General features: G+C 41.7%; 2 protein-coding genes, 1 long non-coding RNA gene and 1 pseudogene across 14 annotated transcripts in view; 3 read left to right on the top strand and 1 right to left on the bottom strand.

The window, feature by feature from the left end:
* Nucleotides 1-6,166, top strand: part of UEVLD (UEV and lactate/malate dehyrogenase domains) — a 50,646-nt gene extending 44,480 nt beyond the window's left edge. For 7 of the 12 annotated variants that reach the window (XM_038569210.1, XM_038569216.1, XM_038569214.1 and 4 more), the window contains 3 exons: nucleotides 229-292; nucleotides 2,440-2,563; nucleotides 3,557-6,166. In XM_038569210.1, the coding sequence (XP_038425138.1) occupies nucleotides 229-292; nucleotides 2,440-2,563; nucleotides 3,557-3,724 (356 nt within the window). In that variant the 3' untranslated portion in view covers nucleotides 3,725-6,166. Of the gene's footprint in view, nucleotides 1-228; nucleotides 293-2,439; nucleotides 2,564-2,684; nucleotides 3,475-3,556 lie in introns of those variants that run through there. The other 5 variants (XM_038569211.1, XM_038569213.1, XR_005375810.1 and 2 more) reach the window with 5 other exon arrangements.
* LOC119877367 overlaps nucleotides 1-10,063 on the bottom strand; it is a 39,365-nt gene extending 29,302 nt beyond the window's left edge. The window contains exon 1 of the long non-coding RNA XR_005375811.1: nucleotides 9,863-10,063. This is a non-coding gene — a long non-coding RNA (uncharacterized LOC119877367). The remainder of the gene's footprint in view (nucleotides 1-9,862) is intronic.
* On the top strand, nucleotides 6,388-8,815 carry LOC102157324 (annotated as a pseudogene).
* TSG101 (tumor susceptibility 101) overlaps nucleotides 10,016-14,182 on the top strand; it is a 42,087-nt gene continuing 37,920 nt past the window's right edge. The window contains exon 1 of the mRNA XM_038569218.1: nucleotides 10,016-10,188. Coding sequence (XP_038425146.1) covers nucleotides 10,147-10,188 — 42 coding nt within the window. The 5' untranslated portion in view covers nucleotides 10,016-10,146. The remainder of the gene's footprint in view (nucleotides 10,189-14,182) is intronic.

Genomic DNA, 14,182 nt, shown 5'->3' with positions numbered 1-14,182 from the left:
AGATCCTGCAGACCGCAGATAGGCTCTGGGAATCATGTTTTGGGGGGATTGCAACTCCCAGGCGGTTGGCACAGCCTACCCAGTGCCATCAGTGGAAAACTATTTCTAGAAAGGGAGGAAAGTATTTAGTTTAACACAGAGACCCTTGACTGCAGATGATCATTTATCACATCTTTATCCTAAGGGAGTTGTTGGCAACTTATAATTAATTTTTCCTTTAATTTCTAGTGCCTATATGGGGTGGCCAAGAAGAGGTAATGAGTCATAACTCTCAGGTGCGGTTGTCCACCAGGTAACAGTGTCAATTTGCATTTACCCAATTGAAAATCATGTACTTCATAGCTATCATTACAACTGTTCACACAGCATGCCCTTACCAGGCTTCTGCCAGCAAACTTAGCTAGTATGGACAATTCCAAAGTACAAGGGAATAATGCTTTCTAGTCTTTAGTTTTTTATCTGAAAGAAGATCCAGGAGTGGTTTGCAAATTTTATTTTACATACACAGTGGACGCATAAAGGATGAAACAGGTTTCTTATTTGTAGTCCGTGATTTCCTGCTCTGATAGGTCAACATCTGAGGATATTACGAATTTTCTTAATGTAGAAAGAATTTGTCCATATCACTTAAAATTAATACAGGGGTGCCTGGGTGGCTCGTTTAGTTGAGCATCTAACTCTTGGTTTTGGCTTAGGTCATGATCTCAGAGTCATGAGATCGAGCCCCACATTGGGTGCTGTGCTCAGCAGGGAGTCTTCTTGAGATTCTCTGTCTCTCCCTCTCCCCCACTTACATGTTCTTTAAGTAATAAATCTTTAAAAAGTAATATATATTTATTGATCATACATAAATACATTTGGAAACTACTCTAATATGAATGGATAAGCCATATAAGTTCAGGGAAAAATAAAAATAAATAAAAAATAAACAGTATTGAGCAAACCACTGTTTATTAGGTGCAAGCCCTCATCCATACCATTTAGTATGGGTGACACAGGGGATCCCTGGGTGGCTCAGCAGTTTCGCGCCTGCCTTTGGCCCAGGGCGCGATCCCGGGACTCCGGGATCGAGTCCCACATCAGGTTCCCGACATGGAGCCTGCTTCTCCCTCTGCCTGTGTCTCTGCCTCTCTCTCTCTCTCTGTCTATCATGAATAAATAAAAATAAATCTTTAAAAAAAAAAATAGTATGGGTGACACAGTAATCAAATCTCACAACTAAATGTACAGATAGATCCTTCTTTTACCTTTGATCAGCAATCTTCCAAGGCCTGTGCCCTACAGTTTGTACTCCACACATTGTATATTTTTATGCCATGTGTTGTCTTACCATCACATAATAACATACATTTCTGCAGTTCAGTAGAAATTTTTAGCTTTTTAAACCTTCAGCTTAAAGACTTTTAGACTATAACTGGAAAGAATATCCTCTTACTGCGAAGAGTAGTGTTTTATATAATCCATTCCGATCTGATTCTGTGTAATCCCGCATTTATAAGGAAAGAATTATAAAAGGAAGAAATCAAACATGTCTATTTAATTTATATCATTTTTATTATTTACGAAGAGAATGTGTGCTATTATAAAACTCATATATTGCAGATATCTATAAAAGAGAAAGTGAAAAGCTGGGGGTAATCCCACTCTCCAGAGACAACTACTGTTAACAGCTTAGGGTGCACATATCCAAATATTTTCCCAATGCTTATGCAAACATTATCATTATTATTTTTATTATTTGTAAAATAATAAATGTATGCTATTCATATTATCTTGAAACTTAGTTTGTTTCCTTTATAATAAATCTTGGACATTTTTCCATATTACATATAAATATACCTCATTCCTTTCTGGAGCTATGCAGTACTACATTTGGATAGTGATTTATTGAACCACCCACCCCTCTTTTGAGGAGTTGTTTCCAGAATTTTTGCTGTCTCACACAAGGCAAACATGCATATATATTTGCATACTTGAGCATTTTGTAGTGGAATAAAATCCCTCAAGATTTTATTTAATCCCTCAATAAAATTCTAGATCACATGTTGTTAAATCTTCCTCCTAAAAGATTATATTACCTTCCACTCTCAACAGCAGTTATGGGAATGCCTGTTTCTCTGTAGCTTCTCCAAAAGTATTTATCAATCTTTTTAAATTTGTCTATTTTGATAGGTGACACTGGTGTATTATTTTAACTCATATGTAAGTATTAGTAGATGTAAGCTGCTTTTTATGATATTAAGCTATTTGTATTTTCTCTCTGTGAATGACCTGCCTGACATTTTAAGAAAAGTTTAATCATTAGATTATTTGTAGGCTTTCCTGACAATTGCTATATAACTTACTTCTGAATCAAAAAATTAATACCTTAAATGGTCTAAAACTGAATGCATACTTTGTTAATTTCCTGAGTTTTTTGTTTTTGTTTTGGTAACCTAGAGCCATGGAACTGTTACGGGTTAAAGGTCAAAGATCCTGGTCTGTTGGACTATCAGTAGCTGACCTGGTTGACAGTATTGTAAACGATAAAAAGAAAGTACATTCTGTATCAACTTTAGCAAAGGTAATTGCTATTTTCGTACTCTCATTGTTTTAAAGTTTTAAAATTTTATATTATTAATATAAATCCAGAAAAAGTGCTGCTCATACTAACTCAAGTGTCTTCTGTTATCACTATGTTTTAGAATAACACACTGGAGGAGACAGTTTGATCTAAGCCCTGTCCTGCTTGGTTATGGGAAGTCTGGACTTCTTCCAGCTTTCTTCTCCTCTTCCCACCCAATGTAATTTTGGGGAAGGCTCAAGAAATGTTTGTATATTCCATAAAGTTCTTCTGGTTGTCACTTAGCACCTCAGCCATTCATGTCACCCCAGACTGACATGCCAGCTTGTCTTAGCTGGTCGTCAGTCTGCTTCTCCAGTTCAGTTTGACCTTGACCACTCTGTCCCAAGCATAAACCCTAAAGCACAGCTAAGACGAGGCACAAATGCTTCACCACATTTTCTTGAAAACTTCAAAATATCAGGAGGGAAATAAAACCTGGAAAGGAAAGCTTAAAACAGGTTACTGTATTTAACTGGGCCCCTCCCCAGTCCACCCCGATCATCTTTTTTCTCAGCCTCTGACCCACTACCAGCAGGCTTAGTTCACCTCCCCACAGAGCGGCTGTCTCTGAACACATGCCTCCTGTCTCACACACATTTTCTTAAGTAATCATGAGTTTGGAAATTAAATGAACACAACTTTTTTTTGTTTAAGGTTGAAACAAAAGTTCAACTCATATCTGCTTTTCTACTACAACTAGAAAAGCAGGGAAGTATCCATATTTGTGATACTAATTTTTTGCAGTGGGATGCCTGGGTGGCTCAGTGGTTGAGCATCTGTCTTTGGCTCAGGTCATGATCCCGGGGTCCTGGGATCGAGTCCTGCAGGGAGCCTGCTTCTCCCTTTGCCTATGTCTCTGCCTCTCTCTCGGTCTCTCATGAATAAATAAAATCTTAAAAAAAATTTTTTTGCAGTGACTTAGCACTATCATAAACTCTTTTTTTTTTTCAGGGATATTATGATATAAATAATGAAGTGTTCTTAAGTTTGCCTTGCATCGTAGGAACCAGTGGGGTATCTGAAGTCATCAAAAACACAGTGAAGGAAGATACAGTGACTGAGAAACTCCAGAGCAGTTCATCATCAATCCATGATCTCCAACAACAGTTAAAACTGTGATTTTAAAGTTGTTACCAGGAAGGAAAGGTCATTTAATTTTGCCAACATATATAGGGTTGAGAACTTCTATATCTTATTACTTACCCTTACAAACTGCTTGGTTATGGTAGGGTTTCCAGTTAGCTTTGTAATTTGAAACCTTAGGGAGTTAGATAAGGAGGGGGGAAAAATATAATTTTCTTTGTTGCTCTTGAGCTATCTAAACCATTCTTTAAACCTCAAGCAGAAGTAGACATTCATATACAATATGCATCATTAAAATTTATGGATCCTCAACTAATAGCACACTCAGCACTTTGGGAATATTTTGAAAGTAATATATTTTTAAAAGAAAATGACTCCTTGAGTGTTAAACACAATACGTTGAAGGGCCAATATTGATTGACAGAGTCTGCTAGGGGTACTTTCAAAAGATCCCTGGCCTAAGGTATTGTTTCTTCTTTAAAATATATTTGGTAGTTATGAGAAAGCATTTTATTTTTCCTCTTCAAATTAATTAGCTACCAAAAAATTAAAGAATTTTATGTGCACTTTCAAGTTTTTGATATGTGTACTTTCAAGTAGTAAAAGGGAAAGTGAAAATTTTTAATATTTGAAGAAAAAGTGTAGTTAAATTTCCAATGGGGCTATCCTTTCTGAAATTTTTTTTTATAACCTCTTCTTGGGCTATCCAATAGATCTCCAACATTTTAAAAGCCTATTATGTTATTAGTATCATAGAGAAAGATGTATTTTTAGTGGAAATAGACTATGAAAAAAAGCCAAGCAATTTACTTTAAAGGTAAAATATGAGGCTTTCATAAAAACCAATAGTCCTAAGGGGAAGAGGTAAGATGAACTGGCTGTTCTGAACAGATCCACTCCTGAAGAACCACTCCTGAAGAAATGATTCAGAGTATGCTTGCCTTATGGGTCAATAACAATAACTTCGTATGTGAAAGCGTATTATTACAGATGTGACACACAACTAATAGTAATAGCTAACACTAACACTTCTATTTCAGGCAGGATGATGAGCACTTTATTATTTTAATTGAATACTGAAAATAATCCACTGAGGTAGGTTTTATCATTTTATAGAGGAGAAAATTGAGGTGCGCAGGTGTCACGGCCAAGGGGCACTTATCCACACAGCCTCTTCTTTTTCTAAGTGCTAGAAGGAAGAAAAAGCCTAACAGCCAAAATAGTTATCACAAGACCATAAAGCTGGGGTTCTGTACACTATGGCAGGATTACTTCTACTCTCATGTAGGGACTGTCTTTCTTTTTTATTCCAACAGAGTTTTTTGAAAGGTTGATTCCCTGACTTCCCAGACTTGCCCTCAGCAAACAGCAAAGGAGAGTGTGCAGGGAGACAGGTGTTTGCTTATTTATTTATTCGTTCAGATGGCATTGCCTGGAAGCCTACAACATACCAGGCTCTATACTGGGCACTGCAGATACAGTGGGGAGCAAACCTGGACTTGGTGCAAGCCTATGTGGTCCATACAATGTAGTATGGAAGACACAGTCATCAACTCTCCGAACTAAATGTACAATTGCAAGTATAATTAGTATTGTGAAGAAGTCCCAGGGTCTTTGAAAGCATATAATGGGTAAATCCAAACCTGGTTGGAGAGATAGGAGCCAGGTGGTTTATAAGGGGCAGACACATCCTAGTTAGAAACAGTGAAACGAATGCCGATTTAATAATGGATGCTTATAATGAGCTTAAATCATAGAATGAAATTATACTCAGTGTCTCATGTTTAAGAAAGTAGAAAAATATAGAATACATTTGGAAAGATTCCCATGAGAATTACCTAGGGAAAAAACCATGGCCATTTGAAGAGATAAGGAATTAGTTCTGTGTAAGTTCACTAGGTGGGTAGGTTATATTGGTGTTACTCTTAACAATGTATCCTCACTGTTGTGTTGCATGAAATAGGGAAGTAAAACTGAAAGAACCATTTCTTATATTTGTCAAACTAGCCTTTTCTAGTATCTGTGATCTAATTAGAAATTAGATAATTTCTAATACGCTCTTCAACCTAACTGCAAAACACTGTGTAATAGATGAATTACCCAGCATTCACTCTATTAATTAGAAGTGAAGGTCAATGAATGCAATACAACATACTTATTGAGCATCTACTGTTATCCCAAGTACTGTGTTAGAATTTGAGTATTCAAAGTTGAGTAATAGCCTTTGCCCTGCGGAAGCCCACCATATAGAAATAATTGTCAGTTATTTCCTTAAATGTTGAGTATTATCAGTCATGTTGTAAGTACCATATGTAAGTCAAGAAGCAGTCTCACCACTACCTCACTATGATTTGGTGATAATTGCCATTCACGGTTCTTCTGTTTAACTTTCACTTTTTCGTTTTTCCAAAATCATGCAGCATCTGTTTTTGTTATGATTTTTAGTGGGGCTTGGATTAAAATGCTTTGATTTTGTGATGCAGAGATATTTTATTTTCCAATTTACATTGTAGCTTTCCTTAAATATCAAGAACAATGAGTAAAATAAACTTTGACTTTAAAATCACCAGAAGCGACACCTGGGTGGCTCAGTGGTTGAGCATCTGCCTTTGGCTCAGGGTGTGATCCCAGGATCCCGGGATGGAGTCACACATTGGGCTCCCCACAAGGAGCCTGCTTCCCCCTTTGCCTATGTCTCTGCCTCTCTCTGTGTGTCTCATGAATAAATAAATAAAATCCTAAAAAAAGAAATCACCAGAAGATGCCTAATTTGTTGAAAGAGTGGAAGGAAATTTATTCAGTTTGAGAAAAAGTTTCTTTCATACAATTGATACAGTACCCAGGATATTTATTTATTCTTAAGTGCAAAATTAAGAGACTGGCTTTTGTTCATTGTTTTCAAGCTTTTAAAAATTACTTTTAGCAAAAAAAAAAAAAATTCAAACAATGTATTACCTGCACTTCCCAATTGATAAAAAGCACAGTTGCTTTGAGGGTATTTCTGAATTAGCCGTGGCTCTAAGACCAGTTTGAGAACTACTTTGCTTTTAAGTGACACAAAAGGGGTGCAGTGGAAAGACAGACTGCCCCTATAGTTAGGGTTGATAGAGCTGTGTGCTTAACTAACACATGGTGTCCATATCCAAAAACCTGATACCTGTTGGGTTAGCCTGTGCCTGTGTGTTGGCAGTAATCTAAGATACTTCCACATGGTTTCATTTAGGCCCTCTGTTTGTGACCTCACATGTAGATTTAGAAGGGGCGAGACTTTTCCTTTTGTCAACCTTGACTTCTCTTTGGATGTGAAGAAAGCAAAAGGCAAAAAGAACTCCACGAAGTGGGGAAAGACTATCTGGCTGGCCAATCCCAACCTGTATCTGAAGAAGCCAAAGAGAAACAGCAGGCTTCTGGTGAACCAAAGTTACCAGGAACCTCAGCAAGTGGGACCAAACGGAAAAGATCTATGAAAGAAGGCGAAGCTTCCTGTTCAGAAAAGATAGCACAAGGCAAGAATACAAGAGTAAGAATTTGGAAGAAAATCCCAGTTCCTCCATTACCTTTGAAACTGTCACCACCCTAGTTGCTTCACTGAGACATCCTGCGGGCCTGCCTGGTGCCAAGAACTCAAGCTGAGCACCTAAGGCCAGAAATTAGATGTACAGAAGCGAATCTGCAAATATGCTTACCCAGATCCAAAAGAACATTCCTGTCACCGCAGAGGATGCCAAGATTCTCACACAGACAAAGAAGATTGATGATGGACAAGGGGGAAATGTCTCTGGAAAGTCCTGGAACAAAGATACCTTCTGATGGAACCACCCTCCTGAAGTGGCTGCCCCGGAGGGATCTCCTGCTTTCCTAGAGTGGGTCAATACTGTTGTGACAACTTTGGCCCCAAATGCCACGTTTGCCTTCTGGTCCAGAACTACAGCCCGCGCTGGGAAGATGGAGACAGTGGCATCGCCACAGGAGGCCCATGGTGTCAAGTGGTGTGGTCCATGGGAGAAGTATGCCTGCAGACACAGAAGGTTGGGTTCACCTGCAATTTCATGCAGGACAAGCCTGGGTGCCTGAAAAGCCGGGAGAGTATGCGCCCTCTTCTTGCTCCCCAGTTGTAACTTCCCACCCCCACAGCTGGAGGACAATATGCTGTGTCCTAAATGTGTTCCCAGGAATAAGGTGTTAATGAAAAGCCTCCAATGAGCTTTCAATAGCACGAAAAGGGACACAGCTGTGATTATAATCAATGGTACAAAGAGAACTACAATCAACTCCGTGGTGCCATTGATGGCCGGACTGTAGGCTGCTCACACCTTCCATGCTTCCTGCTTACAGGGACACAGGCTAGGGCATCGCAAATGTTACCCTCCAGCCTCCACTGGGGCCTGTGGCTTCATGGGTTGCAGATGCAGGGGCTCTTAGGTTTTAAATTGGAAGAGCATTTCAGAAATTACCATTCATTCTACTCAATAAGAAGAAAAAGTCATTCATACTACCAAAAACGTTTACCCTTCTGTAATAGAAGTGACCTTAACTTTTATTTTTTATTATTTTTTAAAAGATTTTATTTATTCATGACAGAGACAGAGAGAGGCAGAGACACAGGCAGAGGGAGAAGCAGGCTCCATGCAGGGAGCCTGATGTGGGATTCAATCCCGGGACTCCAGGATCAGGCCCTGGGCTGAAGGCGGGCACTAAACTGCTGAGCCACCCAGGGATCCCCCTTAACTTCTTTTAAAGTGGAAACCTGAGCCTCGCCTGGCAAAGGGTTTGGGGGTGGGGGGATGGAGTGGGAAGTACAGGTGTGCTTCCATGCTGGATTTCTCTGCAGTTCTAACTCCTCCAGAGATGGCTACACCTTCTTAGGTTCAGGACTTCAGGCTGCTGAGTATTTTAAACCAAAGGGAAAGCTGTTATTCTTTCCCACTCTCAAAAACATACTCTTAATATACAAAACATTTTTTGATGTTTTCTTAATACCTGAGACCTCTGTGGTGTGTCTCTGGAATAATAATATAGAACACTTTGCGGGTTATTTCTACTTGTAACTATCATGTGTGTTTCTAATGCTTAAAAATATTTAAGGGTACTTCTGAATAATAAATTTATAATGTATTAGATTTTAAATTGTATATCATCTATTGTATATAGGAGGCCATATGCATTGTGGGCAAATTATTAATATTCTTAACTCAGGATTAAGCCAAAAATCATGATTTTCTTTGGCATGATTCTTTTTTAAAACCACTCAAATGAAGTATGAGTAACATTAAAAAAAAAAAACCTATACATTTAATGTATATAATTTGATGAGTTTGATTCGTTTAGAATTTTGTGTCCTTCCTAAATTTATACTGCTGTGGTTCTTAGAAAAGATTTTTCCCCACTTGTGTTCTTATGGCAGTTTCCAGCATTGTTTTATTGTTGTGGAATTGGAAATCATGAGATATTTTTCCCCCTCTAATGTACTGGAAGTAGTCAGGAGGAGTCAGAAACCTTGTAACCATTAGGATATGGACAGATTTGGGCAAGGATCCTCAATAAATGTTAAAAATGTCAAAAAAAAAAATAGAAGGGGCTTAATACCACAGCCTGTTCCTCATTAGCACTCAGCTAACATCATGCAAACGATCACACTTCATATCCTCAAACCCAGGCTTTACAGCGCCCTGACCGACACGGTGTGCTCCTAAAACTGGCGGTGGGAGCGACAGCGACTGACGATAAACGGCCGCGAGGAACGTGCAGGGACGGCAGACACCGTGGCCATCAAGCACCCACTCTTGCTCCGTACGAGGAGGACCCGAAGAGGAGCCTGCCCCCCACGGCCTGGGCGAGGCCAGCGGGCAGGCCGCCGCGCACGTGCGGAGCGAGGCCCACGCGGGTGCATCGTGCTTCGTGCCACACGGGGGTTCTGACCGGGAGGAAGGGCTTCCGGGGGGGTCCGCGCCTGGGCCCCTGCATGAAGCATGGGGAACTTTTATGCTTAAAAGAACAAGACCTGAGAGCCCGGCGCCGAGCACCGTCTGAGGCAAGCCTCTCATCCCAGGAGGCAGGCAAGGGCTCTCGCCTTCCGTTATCACAAGGGCGAGCCTCCCAGCAGGACCTTCCCGCTCCCCTCCCTGCGTCTGCTCCGCTGGGCTAAGGCCCCCGTGGGCCCCCCGCTCGTCTTACCCCATGGCAAGGCTTCGCCCCTCGCGACGGGCTCCCCCGACGCCTGGGATCCGAGCCGAAGGGCGGGCGACAGCCCTCCGCCCGCGCCGCTCCCGGCCTCCGCCGCTCGCCCCGGAAGTGACGTAACGGAAGCGGAAGAGCCGGCCTGGCGGCCGACTTCCGGTCGCTAGAGGCGGGGGGGTGGGGGGCCGGCTCCTAGGTGTGTGACTGTGTGGGGCGGCCTGGGGCGGCCCCGGAGCGGCTGACCCTCTGCCTGCGGGGACGGGAGTGGCGAGGCGGCCGCCATGGCGGTGTCGGAGAGCCAGCTCAAGAAGATGGTGTCCAAGGTGAGTCCCCGGCGCGCTGGCCGCCCGGCGCGCGCCCACCGCTGCCCTCGGCTGCCCGGCGGGGCCTGGCGGGGCTCAGCGCGGCGCGCGTCCCCGGCGGCCCGAGGCCCGAGGCCCGAGGCCCTCTGCGGTGCTCCGGCGTCTCTGCGGCCCCGGGCCCGGGACGCCGCCGCCGGGCGGGGGGGGGGCGGCGGTCAACAAAGGCGCGGAGCCGAGGCCCCCGCCCCCTGCCGCCCGGCCGCCGTCTGCGGGCGGAGCTGGGAGCGGCCGGCCCGGCTTGGACTGAATTCTCCGTGCGAGCGGGTCCTCCGCTCGCGTCCCCGTGGAGGGGCCCGTCCGCCTTCGCCCTGCCGGCCCGGCCCGGCCCGGCCCCCAGACGTTGTGCCCTTTTCCAGTTTTCCGCGCCTCCCGCAGCTCCGCACCCGACCGCGGAGGTCGGGGGCTGCGGGTTCGATGGAGTCGCTTACAAGTGAAAACGTCCGGGGGAGCCTAAATACGGGCCCCTCGACACCTCCACGAGTTCATTCCATGACAGTTTCAGGCACTTAGATTTTCTGAGACAACCGGTTTTGTGCTTCTTGCAGCGCAGACCTGTTTGCTTTGAATCTATAGTCTCCAACCGTTCAAGACCAGGAAAGATAGATATATTGTTTTAATTTCTTAAAACGTAAATAGACATTTTACGTTTTAAAGCAATAAAGTGTTTTGATGATTAAATGTGGCACCTGAAAACCGTGAACTGGGTGATAGTGGGGTTTGTGGTTTGTCTGGTCCCCCCGCCCCCTTTCTGTTTTCAGTTTGCCAATTAGGAATAAAATGTATGTAACGTGGATGAGAGTTGAATCTTCTCCCTCCAGTTCAGTGGGTTAGCTCTGGATACTTTTGTCAAAGCAAGAATGGTAGGAATCGAAGTAGGTTAAGCAGTTTTTATTAAAAATAATAAGACACGCACTTGTGTCGTAAGACATGTCTTTGAAAAGTATGCAGTGCGCCCCGCCTGCCTGCCCGCCCGTAAGATCGTCCCTCTAGTCTTTGGCTAAAGAGCAAGTAACTTCCAAAGAGGAAGTGGCAGTTTTCAGAATAAAGCTTCTCTTGGTTGTCTAATTTCTTCTAGGCTTCTTAATTTCTTTTGCTAAAGTAGTTATTCTTAATTACAGAAGAGGTTTGGGGGAGCCCTAGTAGACTATGGCTCAGGTCCATGTTCAAACATTTATATATTACTTTAAAAGACCACTACATTGTTTGACATATCATGTGACTGGAAAGTATCTGTTCCATGCCATTTTTGACGTTTAAATTGATAGTATTAAGGTTTATTCCTTAATAAAGGAATAAAGGAGTGAGTTTGTATGTGTAAGTCTTTATAAGGACAAGAAATATTCAAATAATGGATGTGAATTTTAAAAACCACAATTACGTTTCCTAAACTTCCCGTAGAGGCACCTGCCTTCAAAGACAGAGGCAGAACATCTTTAGAAGATTTTTTTTTTAATATATATATCTCCACTGCCTCCCCCGCCTTCCAACCTCTGTTTACCCTAAGAACAAAAAAAAGATATACAAAAGAGGTGGGAGAGGATATTCAACCCACTTTTTGGTTCTCGGCCCAATATCTGAAAAACTGAGTCTCCTGCAAGTGATAATGTCCGTTCTGAGTATCAGTATTTTTTCTATCCAGCCTACTAATAGATAGGTTGGAATAGAAAGTAGAATAATAAATGGGACTCGTAGAGTTCCTTCTTTCTGGTGGAGAGCTAGCTTCAGGTGTTAGCCTTCGGGGTGGATTTGGTGTGATAATAGGAATTGTTAGCCAGGACCCTTGCCACAATGCCAGGGTGATGGTCCTTTGCTCCTTACCTGATTGTGGGACCGCCATACCTGTCATGGTTCTTGGGGCCACCTGTCTTGACTTAATGTCTGTTTATATATTTATTTATTTTGAGGTAAAATGGACATACAACATACGATATTTTTAATATCTTGTTATACTCTTTACCTTTTAGCATTATCTTGGCTCCTAGTTTAAGTATAACTTTTAGGTATCATCATTTTAGCAATTAACAGAGGTACAGTGTTACCGCTAGTCTAACTTGTTTTACACAAATAACACTTTTCATTTTTCATGTAGGCAACTACCCATATTCTTACACAGTATATCTACAGCATTCCCAGAGGTGGAGTCACTACTAAATAGGTAAAAGAGAACTGACTCATTGAAGATTGCTGTGCACCTCAAACTCTTTTAAGTTCTAAGAATAGAACAGTGAGCAGTTAGACAAAATATTCTTCTGGAATTTAAATTCTTAAAGAAGGCAAGAAAAACTCAGTAGCTACATTAAGTAGTATGCTAAGGTGATGGTGGCTTAGACCAGGATTATAGCCACAGAAGTGTAGTGAGAGGTGATCAGGTTCTGAATATTTTTGAAGGGAGAGCTAATAGGATTTTCTGACAGATTCACTGTGGATGTGAAGAAGAGGCCATCAAGGATAATTTCAAGGGTTTGGTCCTAAGCAGCTGGTTGTGGAAATGGAAGAATGTAGGTGGAGTAGGTTTGGGGGGAAATTAAACAGTTCAGTTTTGTTTTTTTTGTTTTTTTTTGATCATGTTAAATTTGACATTCATGAGACATCCAAGTGAAGGTAACAAACTGGCAGTTGGTTATCCATGCCTGGAATTTCAAAAAGAGGTTCAGACTGGAGTTTTGTTTTGTTTTTTTGTTTTTGTTTTTTTTTTTTTTTAATTTGTGAGTTAATGTCATATAAATGGTATTTAAAGCCATTAGAGAATCACCAAAGGAGTGAGTTGAAATAAAGAAGAGGACCAAGGACTGAGCTGTAGGGTTCACTAATATTTACAGGTTAAGGGAAGGGAAGGAACCAGCAAAGACACTGAGAAGGAGCAACCACAGAGAGGAGGAAAACAGGCACTGGTGTCCTCAAAGTTTATAGAAGAACATGCTTTAAGAAGGAGTTAACTTGGTCAAATGCTGCTAACAGGTGGAGTAAGATGAAGACTGAGAATTGGCCATTGCATATAGCCTGTGGCAGTTACTGGAGACCTTGACAGTAAATTTCACAGGAAGTGCAAAAGCCTGATTGGAGTGCATTTGAAGAGGATGGGTGTGGGCATCTAGCGGCAGTGGTTGCTAAATCACAGAGAGATACCCAGATAACATATGCTACCTGATGGAAAACACCATCATCTGTGGAATGATCTTAACGGAGAGGGGGAGAGAAGAGGTATGGCAAAGAACTGAAATGTGAAAAAAAAATCATGAGAAAGATCATAACTTTTAGGTCCAATTAGTCATTCACAGGGAATATAAAGGACATAGGAACATAAATATTAAACTGTACAAGGGGATGCAGTTAGCAAAATCCAAAGCATGAGAATCTCTGTAGGACAGATTGAGCAGTTTCGTTAACAAATAGATTCCAAGGGACAGAAATAGAAATGGGCCCACTGACAATGAATAGACAAGTAAAATGTCCCATATCCCTATAATGGAATATTCTTCAGCGGAAAGGAGTAAAGTACTAGTACATGCTGCAACATGAATGTAGCCTAAAAACATGCTAAGTGAAAGAAGTTAGTTGTAAATTATCACATATTATATGATTCCATTTATATAAAATGTCCCAAATAGGCAAATTGTTAGAAACAAAGTAGCGGTTTTCTGGGGTAAATTGGGGGGGGGTGGGGGGTGGTCATAAAGGAATGATTGCTAACAGGTACAGATTCCTTCCTCTTGGAAGTGATGAAAATGTTCTTAAATTGTGGTTACACAACTCAGTACCGAAAACCATTGAACTTTACGTAATTTGTTTTAAATGTGTGAATTGTATATGAGTTATCTCAGTAAAACTGTTATGAAAAGAAGGGTGGGAGAGAGAACCTGTGGATTAAAAAAGACCTAAAAGACCTTTAAGCAAATGGCAATGTGTGGACTTTATTTGCATCTCTGTTCAAACAAAATATGACATACAACTCTAT

This window comes from Canis lupus, chromosome 21, assembly GCF_011100685.1.
Source record: "Canis lupus familiaris isolate Mischka breed German Shepherd chromosome 21, alternate assembly UU_Cfam_GSD_1.0, whole genome shotgun sequence".
Lineage (NCBI taxonomy): Eukaryota > Metazoa > Chordata > Mammalia > Carnivora > Canidae > Canis > Canis lupus.
This window is presented reverse-complemented; position numbering and strand designations above follow the sequence as displayed.